A 27780-nucleotide genomic window follows, 5' to 3' on the forward strand; every position below is an offset into this window, starting at 1 on the left:
AGGCTACCATGCACAATTCCATTCTCAGAGCTCACAAAAGGCAGAGCTCCAGAGGAATAGGTCATTTGCAACTCCTGGCTTCCCTGCAGGCCTTGTTTTGTCCCCCGGAGCCAGAGGGGGATTGGCACACAGCTTGGGGGTGAGTGGGAGGAAGTTCTTGCATTGTGCAGCTCTGCGAGGAAGTAGACGCAGCCAGCCCAAGGTAAATGTCAGATGGTAGTAATGAAGAGCACGGTAAACCAAAGAATCGTTGCTATTTATTGTCTCATTAAACTGTCAAGAACAGAAGTCTCGATATTTTTAGATGAGCGATGGAAGAGTTTGATATTTTAAAAATGTATGCTTTCCTCCCCATCAAGAAAAATCATACATTCTATGTAGCGAGAGCTTTCTGAAGATTGTGAATGGGCAGCTAAGCATTTCTTTACTGTTTTATACCAGGCTGTTTTGTTTTTTTTTTTCTATCTGTAAATCAGTACTTAAAAGTTTATAGGGAAATGACCCCTTCAGGGAGCTACTATTTTGTTTTTGCAGACAGAGGGCCTGACTTAGAGGAGTGTGGTGTACAAGCTCTCCCTGATAGGAGACAGGTCGAAGGGCGCCTGGGTGGTACAGTCGTTAAGCGTCTGCCTTCGGCTCAGGGCACAATCCCGGCATTCTGGGTTTGAGCCCCACATCAGGCTCCTCCGCTATGAGCCTGCTTCTTCCTCTCCCACTCCCCCTGCTTGTGTTCCCTCTCTCGCTGGCTGTCTCTATCTCTGTCAAATAAANTCTGTAGCAAGTAAATAAAAAATCTGAGGAAGAGCCCCCCAAATATCAGTAGACTAGGGAGAAAAACTAGAGAGATCTGGTCCTCCAAGCGGAAGAGAGATAAAGGTAGAAATGAGAGAGAGAGAGAGAAAGAGAGAGAGAGAGAAAGAGAGAGAGAGAGTGCACACAGGGTAGGGAGAGGGAGAGGGAATGGAGCCTGACACAGGGCTCAATCTCATGACCCTGAGATCATGACCTGAGCCAAAATCAAGAGTCAGACCTTTTACTGACTGAGCCCCCCAGGTCCCCCATTCCTTCTTTTCTTGAAGGTGACGGCATTACTGCATGTTGTGGATTGAATTGGGTCCATTCTCTCCTCTCCCCACCCCAGTTCATATGTTGAAGCCCTAACCTCCGATGTTATTGGGAGGTAGGGCCTTTAAATAGATAATTAAGGTTCAATGAGTTCATAAGGGTGGGGCCCTAGTCCAACATGACTGGTCTTTGGAAGAAGTGCTAGAGACTCCAGGAATTCACGCACACAGAGGAAAAGCCATGTGAGGACATGGCGAGTGGGTAGCCTTCTACAAACCAAGGAGAAGCTTCAGGGAAAGCAAACATGGCAGCACCTTGATCTTAGACTTCCAGCCCCCAGAACTGTGAGACAATTTTCAGTTTTCCAAGGTCCCCAGTCTGTGGCATTTTGTTAGGTCAGCTGGCATGCCCCCAGACGTGGCAGAGTGTCATGAACATACCCCCACCCACACCTTTGGCTTCCCGTGGACGGAGGCCGTGTCCAGACTTCAACCAAAAAGTGCTAGCAACTGCCTTCCTATAAATATTGGATTTTACATTTTTAGCCAATTTTTGACTCTGGAGAATCTAATTGCTTGGTGGCAAATCCAAAGTGGCATGCTGAAATAATGTTTCTCGGGGATCATTCAAATGTGATAATAAATCCAAAATACTTCTCTGCTGTAACTTTGTATAAATGCAGGCTCATTGGATCGAGCCTCAGCACAGCGATGCCGGAAGGTGAAGGGAATGGCAGTTGAGACATTTCTCTGAAGTTGGGTATTGGATTGTTCTGCTCGCAGGAAGAAAGACTCACAAGTTGCTTATCTTAAACAGGATGTCTTTATTCAGGTCCTGCTTTGGGGGCTTGTACTTTTCCACAGTTTATGAGGATACTTCCTCCCTCTGTTCTTTCAGGTGACAGCCTCAAGCAAGAATAAGGGAGCTCTGGTTCTTTTCCAATTAGTCATGCTTCTCCCGTGTTTGAAGAAATGGCCTATGTCTGTCAGCACACGCGCAAAAGCAGCAGTGCTAATGACATCCTGAACAGGACCGTTCGCTCAGAGGGTACCCTGCGTGCCAGCCCAAGGCAGGGTCATGCCAGCCCAGATCCTCCACGGTTAGAGTTCAGGCAGGCCCTTCTAATGCAAATGAAAAAGTGGAACTTCAGCCAACTAAGTATTTGAAGAGTGCATTTTAGGGTTTAGTATGAGAACGTAGTGAGCACCACATTGATCAGTGAAAATCTCAGTGAAGCATCTGATGGGATTGAGCCGAAACAGGAGCCACGTTCAACTACAGACCTACCCCCTGTGACAATGGCCATGCTATCCAGCCAGAAATCCTACAATCAAGAGACCTGGTTCCAGGCTGTCGCTCTGCCACTTACTAGCTATGTACCCTTGCGACACTCGCTTAACGGAATAATAATTTAAGAGCATGAGTTCTTGAGTCAAATGATGTGAGTTCAAATTTTTGAAATAAGATAATCGGACAGTAGACCGTGAGTTCACCCAAGCCAACCCCTTCAAAGACAAAGATGAAGATAGACACTAAGAAATAAATAAGATAGACACTAAGGCTAAAATGAGTCTCTTTGCATTTCAGATGCTTTATCTACTGCTACCAGTTCTATGTAACACACGTAGATTAATAATGACTGTACAAAATAAATGATGATAAAAATAAGTATGTCATGTACTCAACACAATGGTCCATAACAATGATATTCCATTTCTATGAAATGGAAGCACAAAGAGGTTAAGTAATTGTTCTAAGGCAGCCGACCCAAGTCTCTCTGACATTAAAGTCTGTACTCTTAAGCCTTCACCTAACTGCCTCTGGATGGGAAATCGGAACATCGAGATTCCGTTTCATGCTAGGCCAGCAACTGGGCATGTGACTGTCAAGTCTCTTGTGTTTCCTGGGTCTCATTTTCTTCATCTATTAAAAAAAAGGGGGGGGGTTCGACTACGCAATCCCTTCCAGGGAAAACGTTTGCCTCTTCCAAGCCTCTAGTCCTGGAATGACATATTCCCTGCAGTTCCAAATTCATGAGGTCTTCCTCTTGACAATCAAAGCGAGTCATCTCATGTGTCAGTAAATGAAATTTACTATGTATTCCTCTGTACATTGTTGCATATTAAATACATTTAAAGAATCAAGTGGAGTGCCTGGCTGGCTCAGTGGGTGGGGCATGGGACTCTTGATTGGTTGGGGTCAGAAGTTCAAGCCCCACTTTGGGAGGTAGAAATTATTTAAGATAAAATACAAATTTTTAGAAAATGGGGAAAATGTCACAGATAAACCTAATTTGGGGGTTGAGAAATCTGGGCTCTCATTTNGACATATTCCCTGCAGTTCCAAATTCATGAGGTCTTCCTCTTGACAATCAAAGCGAGTCATCTCATGTGTCAGTAAATGAAATTTACTATGTATTCCTCTGTACATTGTTGCATATTAAATACATTTAAAGAATCAAGTGGAGTGCCTGGCTGGCTCAGTGGGTGGGGCATGGGACTCTTGATTGGTTGGGGTCAGAAGTTCAAGCCCCACTTTGGGAGGTAGAAATTATTTAAGATAAAATACAAATTTTTAGAAAATGGGGAAAATGTCACAGATAAACCTAATTTGGGGGTTGAGAAATCTGGGCTCTCATTTTATGAAAAACACATTTATTTCCTATCTAAATGGATGCTTTAAAAAAATCTGTATGTGATGTTTATCTATAGCCCTGCAAATTGAAAAAAAAAAGAAACATTTTCTCAATTTCTTCAGTTTTTATACCTTATGGTCCATCTGTTGCCAAGCACTGATTGTGGTGTCAAAATTGCAATTAGTTACACTCAGGGACAATCAGGAAAAAGGCCAAGGGAGATTGTGTCCAGGCCTCAATAACCTATGATTACTCTACTAATTGTGAAACAGGAATTTTAAAATCAAGAGACCTGGTTTCAGGTTGTAGCTCTACCACTTACTAGCTATGTATCCTTAGGAAACTCATTTAATGGAATAATTTAAGAGCTTGGTTCTTGAGTCAAACGATGTGAGTTCAAATTCTGGTTCTGCCAGTTAACAGGGACATGGTAGTGACCTTCTCTTAGCTGTAAATTGACAGGATGACAGCCTATCTCAGAAGGGTTGCTGAAAGGATTAAATACAATATTGCATTTTATTAAGTATTTATCAGAGGGCCTCCTTCCTCTTTAGTGCTCAGAGTCAGCTTTCATGAATGGTGTCTGGATTTTAAATGAGTCTACTGTCAGACAATGCTCTATGTAACAGTCCCCTAAAATCAGGATACACATTATTGCCGTCCAAACCACATGGGGGAACCCAGAGCAAAGTGTTTCGTGAACTAAAAACATCACATTATCATTTGGTTAACATATGTAATCTGTTATTATAAGATGATCTTCTATTAATTTTTTTAATATCTACTGAGTGCTTGGAATACAAAAAGCACTGGGCGATGCAATATGAGGAATAAAACTCAGACACTGGTTCTATGCTTAAGGGATAACAGAAGTATCTCAGTGTCGCTGACACAAGGCAGAAGAAAATACCAGCTGCTAAGTCAATACCTTAAAAGGAAGTCTCTGAAGTGAGTGTTGAAGGACAGAAAGGATTTAGACATGCGAGGATGAGAAGGGTGAGAGACAGAGAAGAGAGAGAGAAAAGACATCCCCAACAAAGAATGGTGAACAGAAGAAGGGGTGGGAGGTGAGTAATAAGAAGGAAGCCAATCGCAGAAGATGTTCAATGTAGGAAGAGTAAACTACCACACTTCAGATTAAAAATTATAAGGAATTGGGGCACCTGGGTGGTTCAGTCAGTTAAACATCTGACTCTTGGTTTCAGTCCAGGTCATGATCTCAGGGGCATGGGATCGAGCCCCAAGTTGGGCTCTGTGCTCAGTGTGGAGTCTGCTTGAGATTCTCTCTCTCCCTCTCCCTCTGCACTCTATGCTTGCTCTCTCTCTCTCTCAAATAAATAAATAAATAAACATCATAAGGGATTGAAAAAGAGTCTGGAGAGGGTAATACGCTAAGCAAAATAAGTCAGACAGAGAAAGACAGATACCATATGATTTCATTTATGTGTGGAATCTAAAAAAAACAAAATAAATGAACAAAACAAACCACCACAGAAGAGACACAGCTATAGATAAAGCAATAGTGGTGGTGGGGGTTGGGGGGTGGACAAAACAGGTGAAGGGGATCANAGGTACAAGTTTCGAGTTAGAAGTCACAGGGAGGTACAGCATGGGGAATATGTCAATAATNGGTTTCAGAGGGGAGGGCGGTGGGGGAATGGGATAGGCTGTTGATGGGTAGTAAGGAGGGCACGTACTGCATGGTGCACTGTTATACGCAACTAATGAATCATCGAACTTTACATCAAAAACCAGGGATGTACTGTATGGTGACTGACATAATAAAAAAAAATTAAAAAAAAAANGATGTACTGTATGGTGACTGACATAATAAAAAAAAATAAAAAAAAAAAGAACAAAACTTTTAAAACATGGAGAGTCTGGCCCAAAAGATCTCATGGAGGAGGACTGGAGAAGATTGGGATTCTTAAATCTCTACCATTATTATTCTGTGCCCATGTTTCAGGAGGAAGGAAGAAAGCCTACCGACTTGTACATCTAGTTTAGACTCACAGATCTCACCCTGAAAACCTTTCACAATCTGTCCTAAAAGACAATCTTAAATCACACTATTCACTACGTTTTTGTTTTCCTCTGAGGGCATCAAAAAATGTTTTGGCCATTTCTATCTGTTCGTGTTTTGGCTATTTCTAATTACTGGCTATTTCTCCTCAACTTCCTTGGACACAGGCCAGATTATAACCCATCCTTTAAATCCCAGCTCCATCAGCAAGTCTTCCTTGATGATCTAGACCTTATCAGTGTCTCTGCTGCTTCATTGCATTTTTCAAACAGTCACATGGAAGAACTGTCACTGACCTAGGAATAAAATGACAAGGTTGCCATTCTGACTGGGGACACACTATTTAACACCACAGAATTCCTCTTGTGTAAAATGAAGGGTTTGTGCATTAGCTAACTCCAAGGTCACCTCTCATCATTCATTCAACAAATAGAATGAGCACCTACCTGTGCTAAGCTCTGTCCTAGGTGCTGAGGATACAGCGGCTTACAAGACAAAGTCTGTCTGTCTGTCTATCTATCTACTATCTAACTATGATTGTCTCCCTTGAGTTCAGTGGTTCTCAACTTTAGCCTGCATCAGAATCACCCGGGGAGCTTATTACAACCCAGATTTCTGTGCAGACACCCCACTCCCAAGGGTTTCTGAGACAGTAGGTTTGAAGCAGGGCCCCAAACTTTGCATTTCCAAGATGTTTCTGGGCGATGCTCATACTGCTGGTCTAGAGACCACACTCAGAGAGCCTCTGTGTTAGTGGAGTGTGTCTTTTTCACCGCTGCATTGCCAGTGTCTAGAATAAATATTGACAGAATAAAAGAATAAATATAAGGCACTTTGTTAATTGACAAAGGAGAATGTCGTTCTATCCTTGAATGATATTAGAGCTAAGAAGGGAAATGACAATTCTCCTCAAAGGTAGAGGAGTTACTATCATCAGAAAGATACGGAGAAGGGGTGGTTTACATGCAACGGCAAATGAACTTATCTCCAACCTAGAGGAAGGAGGGGGAAGGTCAGGGAGAACTTTGTGGAAGAGTGTGTTTGATCCATTTCCTGAAGGGCACATACACTTGTTTCAGAATGTTCATAGCAGCACTGTCCACAATAGCTAAATCGTGGAAGGAGCCGAGATGCCCTTCAACAGATGACTGGATTAAGAAGCTGTGGTCCATATATACAATGGAATATTACTCAGCTATCAGAAAGAACGAATTCTCAACATTTGCTGCAACATGGACGGCACTGGAGGAGATAATGCTAAGTGAAATAAGTCAAGCAGAGAAAGACAATTATCATATGATTTCTCTCATCTTATGGAACATAAGAACTAGGATGATCGGTAGGGGAAGAAAGGGATAAAGAAAGGGGGGGTAATCAGAAGGGGAAATGAAACATGAGAAACTATGGACTATGAGAAACAAACTGAAGACTTCAGAGGGGAGGGGGTGGGGGAATAGGATAGACTGGTGATGGGTAGTAAGGAGGGCACGTATTGCATGGTGCACTGGGTGTTATACGCAACTAACGGACAATCGAACTTTACATTGGAATCCGGGGATGTACTGTATGGTGACTAACATAATATAATAATAATAAAAAAAAGTAATCTGGAAAAAAAAAAGGCCAGTTAGAACTTAAAAGATATTTTCAGTACCTCTCCTTGGAATTTGTCTCCTCAGTCTATGGTGAATCTTTTGTTCTACTCTCACTGTCTACAGAATCTTCATATTCAGATGTAAGTTTTGGTATTTGGAAATAGCTACATACCCTATCTTTGCCAAGTCTGGTCTGAAAGACAGGTGATTCGGTTGCATGACTCTGTTCTTTGTTGAAAACAAGGTGTACCTTTGACACCAATTTTCCAGCATGACTTATAAATGGATCCCTGAAACAATTTCAGGGTAGGAGCTTAAAAATCATTTGGAACAACAGAAACATCAAAGGATTAAGTTTACAGTTTCTAAAGGCAATTAGTTTGAAGAACGGCCCCCATTTGACTCTATGTTCTGGTGTGTTTGTTTACTCACTCTCAGTATACTTGGTATTTTGATTTATTGAAAGAATCAACACTTAAACATGCAAGATGCCATGCACATTTGTCTTCAGATTCTATGCCATGTTACAAACATCTAAAGGGTAAACATTATGGGAACAAAGTATAAAATGGAGGTTCTTCTAAGGTAGATTTGTGAAAATTATGTGTTGGTACTAGGAAATACACACAGGTTTCCAAGAGCTCTTAGTAATTCTGGGCCACTCAGCTAATAATAAATACTAGTTTATGTGCCCTGGGCATTGAGCTCTGTGCTCGGTCATACTGGTCCTTTATGAAGGGGGTCGTATCAAACCATTCTTCCAATTCGGAATAGGGGACTACAGAAAATACGGAAGTGTATGGTCCTTTATGAAGGGGGTCATATCAAACCATTCTTCCAGTTTGGAATAGGGGACTACAGAAAATACGGAAGTGTATGGCAAAACGCGCACACACTTACAGTAATGGCTTCTGCCGGCCTGTTTATCCCCAGAGTTCCTCAGCCACTCTGTTTCCCCACTGTTTGAGCCCAGGGTACCTTCCGCGTGAGGTCAGCATGTACTAGCTGTGCTAGGGCAGGATTAAGAGAGTAAGAGGTTTTCTCTAAAGACCACCCATACCTCATACCTTTTAACAGTGTACTCAATACAAATGGAAACCGAAGACAACAAAACAAAAGCACTTCAAGTCCATTTGTTCAGATCAATGATTCTTAAAGTGGGCTCCCAAGACCAGGGACATCAGCATAACCTAATAACCAGTCAGAAATGCAAACTCTCCACTCCCACCCCAGAAATACTGAGTAAGGGGAGAGGGGAGGCAGTGAGGCCCAGCCATCTGAACTAACAGGCCATGGTTCCAGGTGGTTCTGATGCACACTGAAGTGTGGGGACCACGGGGTCAGACACTAGCAGTGGTAAGGAAACCGGCAGATAAGCCATGCCACCTTTCATGAACTTGACAATTCATTCCAACAGCCTCTCACCATCCTCCAGATTATGTTTAATACACACACACAATTACACACAAAATGTGTGTTAAAAAAAGTTAAGGCTTCTCTCTGTAAAGAGATGGTATGGAAAGGATACAAACTGAACTGACTTGTGTGTAGTTTTCCTTAATGACACCAGCCTCAGCTCCCCTCCCCCACCCCACTTCACCTCCTAGAAAAGAATTACAGGAAAAAAACCTTACTAGCACATGGCTATTCTGTTTCTTTGACTAGCAGTGACACAGGGAAACTGAAGGACTCTAAAAAATCTGCTTATTATTCCTTTTCCTGCTTCCATTCTTCCTAGACCTGCACCCCACCTCACTTTACACATGCCTCATACTGCAGATAATGTATGCGCTCCCTGTAAGGGATCAGGAGTCAGTGATTTCTTGAGAACAGATAACATCTAAGGAAGGACCAGGAGTTGATGAAGCTAACATATTCGTATTCCAGCCACCAGAGCTAGACATCTCCACGCCAAGACCCCTGGCTCCAAGGAGTAACAAGTGGGCCCTCGTCTTTGTTCTCATGGCTCCTGGTTGCCTGAGGGGACACGGACACCAGACCACCATCCTCCACAAAACCCCAGACCCCAAACAAAAACAAGACTCATGCTCCTTTTCTTTCTGAGTCTCCCATGTGCCTCACCTGCACTGCTCTCTATAGATCTTCAATAAACTCAGCTCTCACCTACTGCTGGCTCACATTTTATTTCCATCCTGTGCAAAGCCAAGCACCCCCTTGGCTGCTCCTGGAGGACCCCCTCTGGGTCCTTGGACCCAGCCAGCTGGCATCAGCAAGAAGATTTTATTGGGTGATATAAGTACACTTGGTCACTCGCAGCTATAAGTTCTCATGTGTCTCAGCGAAGAGCAATGTCCAAGCCTGTTTTGATGAACTATTAAAGGTAAAGGGATGCTCTGTCTTATTTGAGCTAAACTGTTCTAGTCATTTCGGCTCTAGTCATCAGACTGTGATACTCAAGCTACATGACACAATTTTGGGGTGTGACTTCAAGTTTCACCATCCCCTCGAAAGGCATTTGTAGAATAAAATGATTCTCTGCTTAGGAGTTAAGACATAAGCTCTGGAGAAGTGCAGTCCTTAGACATAGAATGTGATCCATATATGTAACTTCATTTTCCTTAAGTAACCACATTAAAAAAATGAAATGAGTGATATTAATGTTAAAATATATTATTTGATCCAGTGTACTAAAAATATTTCAGGCTGTAAACAATACATAATTAATGAGATATTTTTACTTTTCAAAGTCTTCAAAGTCTTGCATGTATTTACACATATAGGCCATCTCAATTAAAATGCTAAATTTTAACTAGAAATACTTGTTTGGTTTAGACTTAATAAAATTTGTCATTGCAAAAGTACATTCCATACCCAAGTTGGTCCAAACATGCTAAAAAGGCTTTCAGTAGTCTAACTGGATATCAGTTTTTATATTTAAATATAAAATACATAGAACTATTTAAAAGGGGCGGGGGGAGAGGGGAGAACCACAGGCCCAAAATGGTGTCACTGAGACCGACTTTCCAAATCCGGGTAATACCCAATTAGTTGCGATTTCAACCCTCCCAGGAAGGTAGCCGTAAAGGGGTCAGTCAGAAAAGCTGCCTTCCAGTGGGCACCAGTGAGTCTGTCACCCGGGTCCTCTCCACCCTGCTCAGAAAGATGAGGTCATCTGCAGGATGAGACCCCTTCCTTTCCCTCCTATGGAACAACACTTTTCTTTTGCTAACTTTCTTGCCCCATCCTCTATCAAAAACAAAAACAAAAACAGACAAGAAAACATCTTGTACAACTCCTAGGAGTGAATCAGTACTTGCTATATGGGGTGCGGCCTGATTCATGAATCCTTTAATAAAACCCATCAGATCATTAAATGTACTTTGTGGATCTTTCTTGAACACCTGAAAGTTCAATTTCACAGCCAGGCCAGCCCCATTACCAGCACTCAGGAGCTGCTAGCGGTTGGTGACCACCCTGGGGGGGCAGCACAGCTCTTGAGCTAGGACAGACCAACATGGTTAAGAAATATGGTTTTAGGGGCGCCTGGCAGGCTCAGGTGGTGGACCCTGAGACTCAGGATCTCCTGAGCTGGTGACTTTGACCCCCACATTGGGTGCAGAGATTAGAGAAAGAAGGAAGAGGGGAGGGCAGGGGATGGCAGGGGAGAGAAAAGAAAAAAGAAGGGAGAGAAGGAGGGAGGAAGGAAGGAAGGAAGGGGGGAGGGAGGAATTAATTCTGGCTTTGCCCTTTCCTGTCCTGTCCCTTCTACCACCTGCTAAATGACGGAAGAAACCTCACATCCCACGTCTGTTACAACTTCTGAACTAGCAGCAATAAAGACAAGGCAGTTTGCTTCTCCCTCCCGGGCCGCGGTGGTGAAAGCATCACATCAGTTCACAGTAATCAGAAGCACTCTAAGTCTACGGGGAGAGAGTGGCTGAACACATTTAATTCATACCCTGCAGCCATAAAACGTCCTTGGCCACGAATCACTCCTGTTAATACCGCTTAATACCGTTAAGGGCAAGGACTGTCTGCACAGGGACCGCTGCCTGCGGTTGCACGCGCCACACTGGGGCCTCGGGCAGCTCCTCTTCCAAAATGTTTTCTTTTTTTCTTTTTTTTCCAAAATGTTTTCTGAACCGGGGCTGTTACTGTTGTATGTCAGGGAGCACATGCCAAACTGCTCTGAAACGCCTACACTTTTACCTCATAGTCCGCAATGGGATTTTAAACATGGTTTAAATAGGACCGGAGGAAGCTGGGAGGGAGGCTACAGGAGACACTGGCGTCAGAACCAAGAACACGGCGCCCTGACCCCCCTACGGTTGGCGATTTCCCGCCGGGCAAACGGAAGCAAAAGCGCCCCTGACGTCAAGGGAGGCGGCCGCTCCCGGTTCCCACGGTGAAACCCCTGCGGCCATCTTTACTGTGGTCAGCCCGCGCCCAGCTTTACCCGGCGGCCGTGGTGGATCGCCATGGAAAGTCTTCAGAATAAGAGAGAAGGGAATCGTGCCTCTCGGTAACAAGGAGCTGACGGAATTACGAAAGCCCTGCGGCAGAAACCACTAGCTGAGGTAGTGAGGGGAACACAGAGGTGGTGCGGCTTCCGCGGACGAACGGAACGATTCGGTCGCGTCGCTGCGTTTCCCGCCCGGGCTCTGAGAGCCGCTTCCGTTGCTCAGCGGAAGTGTGGGTCGCAAGCGGACGACTCTTGGAAAAATCGGCTCTCCGCTGTGTGCCCAACCGGAATCATGTCGAGTTTGGCGGTGAGAGACCCGGCGATGGATCGGTCGCTGCGTTCCGTGTTCGTGGGGAACATTCCGTACGAGGCCACCGAGGAGCAGCTGAAGGACATTTTCTCGGAGGTGGGTTCGGTGGTCAGCTTCCGGCTGGTGTACGACCGCGAAACGGGTAAGCCCAAGGGCTATGGCTTCTGCGAGTACCAGGACCAGGAGACCGCGCTCAGTGCCATGCGGAACCTCAACGGGCGCGAGTTCAGCGGCAGGGCGCTGCGGGTGGACAACGCCGCCAGCGAGAAGAACAAGGAGGAGCTCAAGAGCCTCGGGCCTGCGGCGCCCATCATCGACTCCCCGTACGGGGACCCCATCGACCCCGAGGACGCCCCCGAGTCCATCACCAGGGCGGTCGCCAGCCTGCCCCCGGAGCAGATGTTCGAGCTCATGAAGCAGATGAAGCTGTGTGTGCAGAACAGTCACCAGGAAGCGCGGAACATGCTGCTCCAGAACCCTCAGCTGGCCTACGCGCTGCTGCAGGCCCAGGTGGTCATGAGGATCATGGACCCCGAGATCGCGCTCAAGATCCTGCACCGCAAGATACATGTCACACCGCTGATCCCGGGCAAATCCCAGCCTGTCTCCGGCCCCGGCCCCGGCCCCGGCCTCTGCCCTGGCCCCGGCCCCGGCCCCGGCCCCAGTCCCAGTGTTCTGCTCAACCAGCAGAACCCTTCTGCCCCGCAGCCTCAGCATATGGCCAGAAGACCCGTCAAAGACATCCCTCCTCTGATGCAGACCCCTATCCAGGGGGGGATTCCGGCCCCGGGCCCCATTTCAGCCGCCGTTCCCGGACCTGGGCCTGGTGCCTTAACTCCTGGTGGAGGAATGCAGCCCCAGGTTGGAATGCCAGGCGTGGGTCCAGTCCCGTTAGAGCGGGGACAGGTGCAGATGTCGGATCCTAGAGCTCCTATACCTCGTGGGCCTATGACTGCCGGGGGCCTCCCTCCTCGAGGACTGTTGGGAGACGCTCCAAACGACCCACGTGGAGGGACTCTGCTTTCAGTCACTGGAGAAGTAGAGCCCAGAGGCTATCTTGGCCCACCTCATCAGGGCCCCCCCATGCACCATGCCTCTGGTCATGATGGCCGTGGCCCTTCCTCACATGAGATGAGGGGAGGGCCATTAGCAGATCCCAGACTGCTGATTGGAGAGCCCAGGGGACCCATGATAGATCAGAGGGGACTCCCTATGGATGGTAGAAGTAGTAGAGATTCTCGAGGGATGGAGACTCGAGCCATGGAGACTGAAGTCTTAGAGACACGAGTAATGGAGAGAAGAGGAATGGAGACCTGTGCGATGGAAACCAGAGGGATGGAAGCGAGAGGCATAGACGCAAGAGGGATGGAGATACGGGGCCCTGGCCCCAGTTCCAGAGGCCCTATGACTGGTGGAATCCAGGGACCTGGGCCCATTAATATGGGGGCAGGTGGTCCTCAGGTTCCTAGACAGGTCTCAGGCATTTCAGGGGTGGGAAATCCTGGAGCTGGCATGCAGGGGGCAGGCATACAAGGAGCGGGCATGCAGGGAGCAGGCATGCAAGGGGCGGGCATACAAGGGACAGGCATGCAGGGAGCGGGCATACAAGGGACAGGCATGCAGGGGGCGGGCATACAAGGAACAGGCATGCAGGGGGCGGGCATACAAGCAGTGGGCATGCAGGGGGCGGGCATACAGGGAACAGGCATGCAGGGAGCAGGCAAGCAAGGTGGAGGCCAGGCTAGCAGTTTCAGTCCTGGGCAGAGCCAGGTAACCCCACAGGATCAAGAAAAGGCAGCTCTGATCATGCAGGTTCTTCAGCTGACTGCAGATCAGATTGCCATGCTGCCTCCTGAGCAAAGGCAGAGCATCCTAATTTTAAAGGAACAAATTCAGAAATCTACTGGGGCTTCTTGAAAGGTTTTAGGAAATATCTGGCAGCTGTCTCAAAGTTTTTCTGTAGCATGGAGAATGGATGCAAAAAGCTGACTTCTGCATCCCCACATTTGAATGATTAGGTTTTCCTTCCCGGAATTTTATCTCATTTCATCTTGTTGTCTTTTGTTTTTGTTTTTATTTTTAATGGGGGGGTAGGGGGAGGAAGCAGTGGGTCTGTTCACTTTTATTCACTGTAAATATACAAAAATAACTCTGAACATGGTTATAGTATACCAAGTAAGATTACGAAGGATATGCAGCAATATTAAAAGTGTCTACACTATGTTAACTACATTTAAAAAAAATACTGGGTTAAACAGTGAAAACTGCACATAAAGACTAAACTATGACCTGTTAAAATGGTAATGTACTAAGATAGTTCAAGATTTTTGGTTGTGTAAGAAAATAAAGACGTTTACCTCAAAATTTTAAGATATATTTTTTAGTAAGCCATTTAAAATACAAAATCCAATTTTGGGGACAATAGAATGCTGTATTAGGTTAAGTGTCGTTTTAGTGTTTTGGAAATATTTCAGAATGTTAGTGCTAACAGGGTAAGTCTCAACTTGTATTAGAATTGTTTTCTGTTTTTTTGTTTTCAAGCTGTGCTACCAGAAACATCCAGGAATGCATCTGGTGAGATGTTTCACTCATCCCACCATTCAGACACCAGCAGTATTCTGGCCTGGCCTTGAGGGGGACGATTTTGCTGGGACAGTTCTGGGATCAGCCAGGTTACTGAAGGCTGCTCCAACGAGACGCAGCTTCTCTCAATACCTTCCTGTTTCTCAAGTCTTTAAGCCCTGAATACGAATCTCAATAATTCTCTCACATTCTTTCTAAAAATCAGTGTCTAGGGACCAGTTTATCTGGGTGAATTCTGCACAGCATTGGACTTGTCATAAGTAGCAGAAAGCTTCATGCAGTACAGTTCCCAGGTTCCTGGTGACTACTGTCCATATATAGATGGTATCCATGTGGTCAACCAGAATCAGGACTTAAAAATCTTAGTCTCTCCAACATTTAACATGCCTTTCAGTTTTCTTATTTGCGGATCTACTTACCTGTCACTGTGTTATCAAGAGTAATTGAGACCCAGGTACATAGAGAAACCTCTGCTCAGCTAATTATTACTCACTTTACTTTTCACAATAAAGCCAGTTAGCCCTAATATACATACCTGTGAGAGACTTAAAAATCAGTAGGAAGGTGGGGCTTACCACATTTTCTTTAGAGCTACTACCTGATTTATTTTTAAGCCTTGAAGATGTGGGTGGACACACAGACCAAATTTATATCATAGACCAAATTAAAATTAACAGAAGCATAAACACCCAAATAACCGGGTGCTCTTACTCTGGAAAAGAAAAACCAATGTCTAGTAACAGAGGAAAAAATAGCACTTAATACAAGGAGAGAGCTGAAACCTGGAAACTGAATTTTTCCCTTACGAGGTTTTTACATCTTAACTGGGTACTTGACTCTTTATACAAAGTTTTCTTCCCTGTGCTATTTCCTGCCACCTGTTCTTGTATTTTTTATTGTTGTTCATAATGTCCACTTAGCCGTGTTTTCTATATGCTTCCCCACATATTGGAGAGGATAACTCCTTTACATGTGTGATAGTTCTGGTTAATATTAATTCACAGAGTTGGCTTGATTACTTGGAAGTTACAGTTGCTTTATCCCAAAGCTTTCACCGAAGGGCTCTAAGTGAAAACTTAGATGTTATGTTTTTTGTGTAATTAAATCTGAATTGTTCAGTGCAGACTAAATAAAAGGAATGTAAAATTAAGGATGACTTCAGTATCTGATGTTTTTTAATGAATGAATTAATGAAAAGATATCTATCCCTGAGAGATCCATGGGTCTGAATACTTCCTTTTAAATGAAAAAGGCAATACTAAAAGAAAAAAAAAAATTAAATCCCTTTCTTGAATTCATCATCTGTGTAGTTCCACAGTTGAAATAATTATAAACACATGTTATTCTGTGGTTGGTGTCAATAGCAGTATCTTGGTGCATGCCCAGATATTCGGCCTTTTGTTTGTGTCCCCCACAGAGAACTCTTCTCCATGTCCCAGGAAGACCTTACAGTTATCTTCCTAACTGACAGCACTAGATACATTGCAGCCCGCAATTTTACTTGACCCTCCATCCCCGACTCCCACTTTTCAACCAGAAACTCAGAACATGGACTGTCCCTCATTTCTGTGTTTGCTATGCCGAAATCCCAGGTGAGAAAGGACAAAACATTCAGTCTTAAGGGGAAAAATCCCATTTTCCCAAAAAAAGATTTAGATTCTACACAGAACAAATGAGCTATAACCACGAGTTACATTAGAAAATAAACTAGTAACGGATAACAGAAGCAATCTCCTTTGCTCTGATAGACCTTACAAAGTGGGTTCTCCTTGCTTCCAGTCCACTGTCTGTCTCAGTACTGATGGATAGAGCCTCGTTTCATTTGATGGCGATTCAAGCAATACTTACGCTATAATCAGAATCTTAGATGTTTTACTACATAATCACCAGTTGTAACCTTGAGCATCCTGCATTTCCCCAAATATGGACAGGCTACAAATGCAATCACAAATTCTTTCACAGTGGTGATACCTAGAGACGGTAGAGTGAAGCACCGATTTTGTAAATGCCCAAGGCCTTATTCCTCCTGAGCGGTATGTTTCTTGGGAATATGAAAAGGTCAGCTTTAATCAGTGCCTGCCCCTTAGCCCTTCCCCTCTTATATTTTAGGAGTTGCTTGATAAGCTATAAACAAACCAGTGTGAATCCCAGATGAAGGTAGACTAATCCAAGTGAGATCATGTGTGACTTTCAACAACACTTTTCAGAATTGTAATGGTAGAAAAGCCTCAAAAACAAACAAACCCAAACCAAAAACCTTAATATAATCTCAGTTTGCAAAGCGTCTTGCTTTCCCATGCTCTGATGGGACGTTAACTAAGCACACAGAACCTAACTTCCTGTGGTGTGTCAGGCCTTCCTCTTAGGTCTGACGAGGCCTAAGGATAATTATGTGCAGCCACCCACTGTGGCAGGGACTGAATTATCGGTAACGTCTCATGGTCTTCTCACAACAGAGTAAGTCAGCCTCTCACTGCTTTATATTGTCAGTTAATCTCTGGACAGACCTCTGCTTGGAGCTGGCTTTGCTCATCAGTCTTGTCAAGAATATCCCATCGTCAAGAACTAATTCATTTTAAGGTAATTAATATATTTAAAACGATATCATTAATGCTACTATTATTAACTTCAATAGTATGAATATTATGATATTGGTATATAGTTTGTTAAAATATTTCGTACATATACATATTCCAAATCTTAACTAGATCTTCTAATATTTTCACTTGCTTTTCTGCACTTTGAAGCAAACATTTACTCCTTTAGTTGAAAATTCAGCTTTATAAGTGTTCATATTACAAATCACCTTTCTCATGAGATGTTAACAGCGTGTTTCTCGGTATTTTTCTACCACAAATAAACCTTGTGCCAGTAAAGGGCCTGTATTGCATCAAAAGTGACATTGGGGTAGGATTATCAAAAATAACAAAATCAGTGATTATTAAACACTGTACATAAAACACTAAAGTATTACCCTAGGAAAAAAGCTGAAGTATTCTGGTAAATGACAATTCTTTGTCAGCAGGAGTTAATGTAGGTGCCAAAGGTAGGTAACTAATCACTAAAGAGTTAGAATAAAATACACAACATTCTCAGCCATAATTGCTTTGTATGATCCAGGATAGATTAAATCTGCAGACATTTGAAATCAATCTCACATGTCACAAAGGTCGGTCATTTAAAAAAAGAATGTTTGATTACTTATTTGTTGTCTCTCACAAAAGCAGAATGGCGTATCTCTTGGGCGTCAAGCAATGAAACCGGCAGTTCCCCCCCGAAAATTATTTTGTCTCTTTACTTAATAACCTGTCTTAACCAAAATTCTGTCAGCCTTTGACTGCTCTATTACCTAGAAAGAATATCAGACAACCTCCATGTTTGTGAATCTATCTCTTTATTCTTGGAAATTTCACAGAACAAGATACATCGGCTCTAACTCAGTCCCCAATTTCCTTTACCTTAAAGGTTCATTTTAAATAACATTCAAAACATGAACCACATTAAAAATCATATAGTTGAGTTCATAATGGGATGAAAAGGCCTATATAGGGTTTGCTTAGTGCACTAACATCCATAAAGTCATATTCTGTGTCCTAAACATCACCCTTGTTCACATGTTAAATAACACAGCAACATAAATAAGAAGGAATTAAAACATTTCCAGATGCCATCCTGGCTCTGTGAGGGTAAAAACCACCACCACCTACGAAACTTGAGGATGGCCCTTAAGGAGTTACTCTTCATTATGACCTCCTATTTGTCCTGTCCATTGTGTCTGTTCCCAGAGTGATGCTGGCTGTGTGCCTGCTATAATGTGTAGATGAGGAGACAGGCCAGGCAGAGCGGTATAGATACAGACACAGCTATGAAGTACGTGTGAGTCTGCGGAATATGTTTGCAAAAAAAAAAATAAAAGGGGATTTCTATGAAAACTGTTGAGGTTGGGAGGCTGGAGGGACTCCATTTGAGAAAGGCTCCATCTCTGCTCTTTTTCTGCCAAGTCCCACGGACTCCTGTTCGGTATTTTGCCTCCAAATAAGCCCGAGAAGCTTTATTCTCACTTCAAAGAGGAAGCGAGTGAGTCAAGCATTCTCTGAGTTTCTCCTAGGCCCTCAAACACCTAATAACATCCAAGAAGAGCCAGCTCCTGAACATGTTCTGGGTCATTAGCTTCGAATAAACCTTGGCTGACTCTGGCACCGAAACCCTGGCCTCGGGTCATTTATGGAATAACCCCTATTGTTCACCTGGGACTTGCCTTTGATTGGTCCCTGTCCTGGATTCCTAGAGGAACACGGACCCTAGACCCTTTTCCAATATAAACCCTTAGCCCCAAGCAACGATGAGACTCATTTTTCTTTCTTCTCTACATCTCCCAGATGCTCCGTCTGCTATTCTCTCTCCATCACTTACACTAATAAACTCTCTTTCCACTTCCTCTGGCGTGCGCTTGATTTCTATCCTGCGTGAAACCAAGGACCCTCTTGGCTGGTCCTGTAGGATCTCCCCCTGGTTTCTCGGACCCTGCCTTCCTGCCTCGTGATGATGAATGCATACTTATGTCAGCTGTGTTTGTTCATAAACCGGGTTATGCCCATTGTACTAATGTCTGTAATACACACAAAGATGGAAATAGATACATTATTTATATGAATGCAAAAAACATTATTTCTATGAAAGTGATGTGGAATGTCTTGATACAGGTAACTGGCTAAAAAGGGATTGCTAAATCTTGTGGGGGCAACATAACTGAAAAAATACTTTAAAAAATCTTTGAGGGGCACCTGGGTGGCTCAGTCAAACTTCTGCCTTCGGCTCTGGTCATGATCCCAGCGTCCTGGGTTGGAGTCCCGCATTGGGCTCCTTCCTCGGCTGGGAGTCTGTCTGTCTTTCTCCCTCTGCCCCTCCCCCTGCTCATGGTCTCTCGCTGTGCCAAATAAATAAAACCTTTAAAAAAAATTCTTTGAAATCTAGGGGCACTTGTGTGGCTCAGTCAGTTGAGCAACCAACTTTGATTTTGGCTCAGATCATGATCTCAGAGTGGTGAGATTGAGCCCCATGTCGGGTTCTGTGCGGGGGAGGGTCAGGAAGGGGGTCTGCTTGAGATTCTCTCTCCGTCTCTCTCTTCCCTTCCCTGTTCCAGCTCAGGCATGCACTAGCACTCTCTCTCTAAAAAAGAACAAACAAACAAACAAAAATCTTTGAAATCTGAAACTCATAATCATAGATAAAGCATTATATCAAAACCTTCAATTTTCTTGCAGAAATTTTTCAGAAAACTCATTTCTGAATTTTCTATTCTGTCCATTGATCTATGTGTCTGTTATTGTGCCAGTACCATACTGTTTTGATCACTACAGCTTTGTATTATAACCTGAAATCCAGAATTATGATGTTTCCAGCTTTGCTTTTCTTTGTGAAGACTGCTCTGGCTATCCGGGGTCTTTTGTGGTTCCACACACATTTTAGGTTTGTTCTAGTTCTGTGAAAAATGCTGTTGGTATTTTGATAGGGATTGCATTTAAATGTGTAGATTGCTTTGGGTAACATAGACATTATATGATATTTATTCTTGCAATATGTGAGGATGGAATGCCTTTCCATTTCTTTGTGTCTTCAGTTATTTTCATCAGTGTTTTATAGTTTTCAGAGTACAGGTCTTTCACCTCTTTGGTTAGGTTTATTCCTAAGTATCTTACTATTTTGGATGCAATTGTAAATGGGATTGTTTTCTTAATTTCTCTTTCTGCCACTTCATTATTGGTGTATAGAAATGCAACAGATTTCTGTATATTGCTTTCACATCGTGCAATTTGACTGAATTCATTTATCAGTTCTAGTAGTGTTTTGGTGGAGTGTTTCAAGTTTTCTATTTCATGTCCTCTGCAAATAATGAAAGTTTTACCTCTTCCTGACCAATATGGATTCTTTTCATTTCTTCTGTTTGCTGGGCCTACGACTTCCAGTACTATGTTGAATAAAAGTGGCGAGAGCGGGCGTCTTTGTCTTGTTCCTGACTTTAGGGGAAAACTCTGTTTTTCCCAATTAAGAACAACGTTAGCTGTGGGGTTTTCATATATGGCCTTTATTATGTTGACTTATGTTCCCTCAAAATCGACTCTCTTGAGGGTTTTTATCATGAATGAATGTTGTACTTTGCCAAATGCTTTTTTGCATTATTGAAATAATCATACACTGTTATCCTTCCTTTTATTAATGTGGTGTATTGCATTGATTTATTTGCAAATATTGAACCCCCATACAACCCATGAATAAATCCCACTTCATCGTGGTGAATGATTTTTTAATGTATTGTTGGATCCTTTTTGCTGGTATTTTGTTGAGGATTTTTGCATCCGTGTTAATCAGGGATATTAGCCTGTAGTTTTCTTTTTTAATGATGTCTTTTCTGGTTTTGGGTAATGCTGGCCTCATAGAATGAATTTGGAAGTTTTCCTTCCTCTTCTAATTTTTGGAATAGTTTAAGAAGAATAGGTATTGATCCTTTTTTAAATTTGCATGTGATGACTTCTGGTCCTGGATCTTTTTTTCCTTGGGAGTTTTTTTTATTACTGACTCAATTTCTTTACTGGTTATCAGTTTGTTCAAGTTTTCTACTTCTTCCTGTTTCAGTTTTGTAAATGAATATGTTTCTAGGAATTTATTCATTTCTTCTAGGTTGTCCAATTTGTTAGCATCTAGTTTCTCATTATATTCTCTTATTTGTTTTTCTGTGGTGTTGGTTGTTATTTCTCTTCTCTCATTTTTTATTTATTTATTTATATTTTTTATTATTTTTTTAAAGATTTATTTATTTGACAGAGAGAAAGCACGTGAGCAGAAGGGGAGGGGCAGAGGGCAAGGAAGAGAGAGAATCTCAAGCGGACTCCCTGCTGAGCACAGAGCTCAATCTCAGACCCTGGGATAGAGATTGTGACCTGAGCCCAAATCAAGAGTCAGCCACTTAACCGACTGAGCCCTGAGGCCCCCCCTGGATATTAACCCCTTATCGGATATATCATTTGCCAATATCTTCTGCCATTCATTAGGTTGCCTTTTCATTTTGCTGAGTCTCCTTTCCTATGCAAAAGCTTTTTAGTTTGATGTAATCCCAACAGTTGATTTTTGCTTTTGCCTACCCAGGCTGAGGATAAATAAATGAGACACCCCTCTGTTAGAAGCTGGATTGAAAAACAAGCAAATAGAAATCCTCTTCCGTCACAGATAATCTAGTGAACATTAGGCTTAAGAGGAAAGGGAACATAAAATACTATAGTTTGAAATGGGAAGGTCACCTCAGTTTGCATTTAGTCTCTGTGTTACCCTGTTTTCTCGGGGGTGGAGGGAAAGCTGTGGCAAATCGATTAGAAGCAATATCGTTATATTTAGTACATATTATCACCAGAAACATCATGCATCAAAATTTATTTCAGCCAAGTGGTGACTAAGAGTGACTCTCTCGGATGAACGCCATCTTTTCTAAAAAGTCTCTCGTAAAATCTGAATTGTTTTATAATCTGCAAATCTCATAGTGCTCCCGGCAAGATCTACTACAACGACAAGAATGTTGGGTTTACACTTGGATACTATAGTTCCTTTTGTAAATGTCTCTGCCTATAGTCCAGGAATATGTCCTACCTAACCCTCACACACTTTATCATCAGGACAACAGAAGAGATCTTGAAACCATAAGTTCAGCCTGCTTACGTTTCAGTGAGAATAAACTCTATAGAATTCTCCTGCCAAAAAAAAAAAAAAAAAAAAAAAAAAAAAAAGGAAATCTGCCAAATACTTTCTGAATCTCATCTAAATGTTCCTCTGCACCTCACCCCCCAAAAAGGACCTATATAACAAAAGCACTTAAAAGTATCTGCCCAGCATTTGCTCTATTAATTTTTTCCAATAACATTATTGGAAATGGTATCAAAACCCTGCTGTAATTTACGCTTTTCAACTTCGGCTTTGAACCTGATCACAATTAAGGGTGCAGATTAACCAAATGGACATTTGTAAATTAAGCAAATTAAAATTTTTGTTTTTCTCTTAAAGAAAAGTTTACATTGGGTTTAAGCGATTTAACTCAAAACATGTCTAGCACACACATTTAAATTCAAATCAAGGCCCTCCAAGTGGTGACATCAAAGCACCATTGTGAGTCTGTGAGGATGACCTTGGAACACTTGAACCTCTCATTTTCACATGTGTTCACACTACTTGTATTCCATCCTAATTTCAGGCTTTGTTTGCCTAGAGGGGAAACAAAATTTGCTTAATTAGAGTGCTTTTTGAATTAGAAGTGAGATGAGCTCCAGGATCTTTGGTTGGTAGGGATTTTGTTGTCATTGTTTTCAGATAAACACGTTTTAGTAATCCCCCCCCCCCTTAGTGTCTCCACTGGGACACGCAAACTGGTTGAGCCTTGAGCAATAATAGCCTTGGTTTAAAAGGGCGCAAAGCTGCCCCTCCTGAAGAATTTGAGCTGGATTATCCTGGGGAGAGAAGAGGCTTTTCTGTATCCCTTGTCCTTTCTTTCACTCAGAATTTATTCACGCGGAGGGGAAAGACTGATGACCTGGCCACAGACACAGCCAGGACCAGCCAAAGCAGGACTATGAAACTCATCTCTGTGAGGGCCAACACTGGATGGAGTCTTGCAATTACAAGGGCTGGAAAACTGTGTTTCTGTACAAATTGGCTCCTCAAGGGAGAGAAGGAGTAAGACGGGTTGGGGGAGGTGCTGAATGTTTTTTCTTTTTCCCCACTAAGCCACCACCCCCCCACACCCCCACCTGGCAAACCACTGACCTGCTTCGCAGACATGATCGTGCTGCCAACCCAAGCAAATAGTGTTCTCTCCAGCTCACCTTTAGGCATTGATTGTGTCCGTTGGATCTTGCGTGCCATACTACGAAAGCCTTCCTTGTTTCATTTTAATAAGGAAGAAAAATCCACTTACATCAATATAGGCGTGGAATATCACCGCTTAAAATATTTTTACTCCAGTTGGCATCTTTATTTACACAATGATCAAATATTTTGAATTGCTGAAAATAGCTTCTAATAGTGGGGTTTTAGGCATCAGCCACAAGATTAGGGGCAGGAGAGATCCTTGTTCTTCAGGGAGGAAGGTGGTAGTAACAAGGGTCTTTGAGGTACTCCAGCACTCACATGGATTTCTGTCCTAAATTCCATTCCATGCCCTCTTTGGGAAGGCTGGGTCATGGTTAATACATCAAAAGCATCTATCAAGAACCTGTTAAGGGGCACCAGGGTGGCTCAGTTGGTTAAGCGTCTGCCTTCAGCTCAGGTCATGGGATAGAGCCCAGAGTCGGGCTCCCTGCTTGGTGGGCAGTCTGCCTCTCCCTCTCCTTCTCTCTCTATCTGTGCTCTGTCTCTCAAATAAATAAATAAAATCTCTTTTTTTAAGAAAAGAACCTACTAAATGCCAGGCACTTCACATACATCATCTCTAATTTGATTAAAACATGGAGGCAGTCGGAAGAAACATGCTTAGGGAAGCTCACAGGTTGGCCCTGAGTCCCAGAGCTTACAGGAACCCACATTTGTCTGACTCCCAGCCCTTACTCTCCCCATCACATCATTCTGCTTTAAGAAGGGTTAGAGAGTAGGCAGAACAGTTTTCACACTTTCAGAGACCATCAGGCTTGTCTCACTGAGTGAGAAAGGCCATCACAAGTCTAGAAGAGGTGACTTTAAGGCAACAGTGAAAGATTCGTAAATCAACCTTTTACCCTTACATATGTTTTTTCTTTCCCTTTCGAGAACCAAGCACTAAGCCTGGGCTTTGATGGAATAGAGATTAAAAAAAAATTGAAAAATCAAAACTTAAAATGTAAGAACATTTATATGGAATAAGTATGGTTTACAAGAAATCTATAAAATTAAATATGCCCTTGTATTTTACTCTAGTCAGTATCGAATTTAAACAATCCTGAGATGTATTTTTCATGTGACTTTAAAAAAATTTTACTTAAAGTACACCCATGTAAAGCATAAATATTCATAGTTGTGCAACCATTACAACAACCTAAGTTGAGATCATGTTTATGACCCCAATAACAAACCCTTATACTCATGAGTACCCTCTCTCCCTTCTCCTCCCCACTCGGCCCTAGGCAACCACTGATCTGCTTTCTGTCTCTACAGACACTCTCAAGTCTGTATAAATGGAATCATTCAACATGTGGCCTTCTGTGACTCATTTCTTTCACTCAGCGTGTTTTCGAGAGTTGTCCATGTCATCTCATATGCCAGTACTTTGTTCCTATTTTTATTGCCAAATAATATTCCATTGTATGGATATACCACTCCTGTTTATCCATTCACCAGTTAATAGATATTCGTGTTGTTTCTACTTTTTGCCTGTTACAAATGGTGGGGCTATGGACATGTGTATGCAAGTTTTTGTGTGCCCATGTGTTTCATTTCTGTTGGGTATACACCTAGGCTCAGAATTGCTACATCATATGATAACTCTATGTCAACCTTTAGAAGAACTGTCAGACTGCTTTCCACAGCGACTGCACCATTTTACATTCCCACCAGCCACACATGAGGATTCCAGTTTCTCCACATCTTTGTCAACACTGGGTAATTTATTTTTGATCATGGCCATGCAAATGTATGTGAATCCCCTTGTAGCTCTGATTTCACTTCCTTGATGGCTAACGATATTCAGTATCTCTTCATGTGCTATTCATTGGCTATCTGTATGTCTTTGGAGAAATGTCTTTTCCCTGTAATCCATTTGCTAAAAATAAAATGTTTTTTGATTTCAGGATTTCTATTTTAGGTAAGCAGATGGTCAGATGACAAAGTCTCTAAAACATGAAATTAGTTCTTAAGTGATTTAAGAATCACTTAAATACCTACAATAGGAGGAATCAAATTGCAGTGTTAGAAGCAAGGGTTTGCAATTACATTCTTAAATCTTTTTGAAAATGTAGCTAATCATTTTTGGTACTCTTGAAGGGGTTCAGGGCATACTACCCCAGAATTTGGTATCTTGGTATATTGAATATCTTAAGCTGAAGGGGTTTGAAAAAAATGGAAGAAGGTCACTCTGACCTTCCCTGTCTCCTAAACTCCAGAAAGAGGTCATAAAACCCTCTGGTGGGAGGTGCCTCCCTATACCCCGAGGAAAGGAACATCCTTATCTTCAAAGACTAAGGCATTCTGAGAAGAACTCACAGACCTTGCTCAATTTCCCCCAGTTCACTACACTTAACTCATGTTCTCTGACCTATTTCTGCCCACTTTCGATCGAACCTAGCATAACAATACTCAGCTCTGTTTCTTCCAGTCTTCACTTCCCTGTGAAGGTCCCTGTATCACGGAAGACTATTATTGAATAAATGTGTATGCTTTTCTCTTGGTAATCTCTCTTGGTCAGTTTAACTTTCAGACCCAGCCAGGGAGCCTAAGAGGTTTGAGGAAAACTTTGTCCTCCCCTATGCTGTGAAGACATAGACATTAGCTGCATCCAAGGGACTAGAGAGGATGCTTTTCCAAAAGGAGGCAGTACAGTCTTGTAATAAAGAGTGTGGCCTCTGCCTGTGTTCAAATTCTGGCTGCGGCAATACTGCCTCTGTGCCTCTTTTCAGAATCTGTACGCTGAGGGGCGCCCGGGTGGCACAGCTGTTAAGCGTCTGCCTTCGGCTCAGGGCGTGATCCCGGCGTTATGGGATCGAGCCCCACATCAGGCTCTTCCGCTATGAGCCTGCTTCTTCCTCTCCCACTCCCCCTCCTTCTGTTCCCTCTCTCACTGGCTGTCTCTATCTCTGTCGAATAAATAAATAAAATCTTTAAAAAAAAAAAAAAAGAATCTGTACGCTGAGTGCACCACTTCCTGGGCCAGCTGAGAGGACTGTTCGATAATGCACTCCGCACCATGCCTACATCTAGTAAGCTCTTAGTCCGTGATTTGTGCTAGATACTGATATCATTCCTTAAAAAATAAAGCCATGGCTCAGTCAGTTAAGCATCTGCCTTCATCTCAGGTCATGATCCCAGACTCCCGGATAGGATAGAGCCCCTCATTGGGCTCCCTGCTAAGTGGGGAGACTGCTTCTCTCTCTCCCTCTGCTCCCCTCCCCCACTCATGCATGCTCGTGCACATTCAATTGCTCTCTCTCTCTAATAAATAAAATCTTTAAAAAAATAAAAATAATAATAAAACTGCGGACACAGAAGCTGTATAAGCAATATGAAAACATGAGCCAACTCTGTTCACTGCTCCAAATACTCTGAAAGAAAGAGAGGGGAACAGAGGACGGACGGATTCAGCTCAGCTATGAAGACCTCCACTTTAGGAGAGGAAAGAAAGAACCCCCCAAGAAAAGTCAGTAACCAAAGGAGGCGTTTTAATCTAGAATGATCTGATAAAGGACCATAAGATCCGGGCAGGGAGAGAAAAATGTGACCTCTCTTCTTTACTGTTTTCCTTCTATTTCCTTATGTAGTAAAGCTATATTTTGTACAAGAATAAATCTAATACAAAGTTTACAATGGTGGAGCCAATCTTAAGTTGAAAAACCCTCTAACAGCTGACTCTGTTTGACCCGAGAGGTTTCAAGCTCCTGAAATCTTGTTTCAGACAAACCAACAGAAATGGTATCAGAGTTTGATCTAGCTGGAGCTTTTATGGCTTAAACATTTCTATTCCCTATGGCTTTATCCAGTACAATAGAGGACAGATTTTCAAAAATACGTTTCCTTTTATCTAAAGCAAATTGTAATAACCCCATAAAAAACCTTGAGGAAATATTTGCACTATTTGCTATAACGTTAAATATAGGGTACCTGTATCTCAAATGTTTGTCTTATGAATGAAGTGTTCATGTAAACTCAGCCCTTTCTTTGTGCTTTCAAAGACAGGATATACACCTTGTTACACTGTCAATTGAAACTTTCAGAATCAATGCACCAAAATGTTGTGTTTTAATGAATTCTATTTAGTATTTTGTGTTTTACACATACCCAGTGTTTCTCAGCCTAACTTAAGAAAATGATCCTACAAAGTTATACATATTGGTAAAAGCTTTTATGAAATACCATCAGCTTGAGTGAAGAGTGGTAAAAGAACATAAATCCAATAATTACACTTATTTTACCAGAACTTGGAAA

General features: G+C 42.7%; 2 protein-coding genes across 3 annotated transcripts in view; one reads left to right on the forward strand and one right to left on the reverse strand.

The window, feature by feature from the left end:
* PRKG1 (protein kinase cGMP-dependent 1) overlaps nt 1-27780 on the reverse strand; it is a 1120820-nt gene that overhangs the window by 523657 nt on the left and 569383 nt on the right. The gene's annotated exons all lie outside the window — the stretch shown is intronic.
* Nucleotides 11777-15784, forward strand: CSTF2T (cleavage stimulation factor subunit 2 tau variant). The gene has a single exon (XM_034662372.1). The coding sequence runs from the start codon at nt 12034-12036 to the stop codon at nt 13966-13968; it is 1935 nt and encodes a 644-aa protein (XP_034518263.1). The 5' UTR covers nt 11777-12033; the 3' UTR covers nt 13969-15784.

Source organism: Ailuropoda melanoleuca, chromosome 6 (genome assembly GCF_002007445.2).
Source record: "Ailuropoda melanoleuca isolate Jingjing chromosome 6, ASM200744v2, whole genome shotgun sequence".
Lineage (NCBI taxonomy): Eukaryota > Metazoa > Chordata > Mammalia > Carnivora > Ursidae > Ailuropoda > Ailuropoda melanoleuca.

What these genes read in the sequence shown, in the direction of transcription:
- CSTF2T (XM_034662372.1), top strand. Translation starts at nt 12,034, where the DNA reads ATGTCGAGTTTGGCGGTGAGAGACCCGGCGATGGATCGGTCGCTGCGT.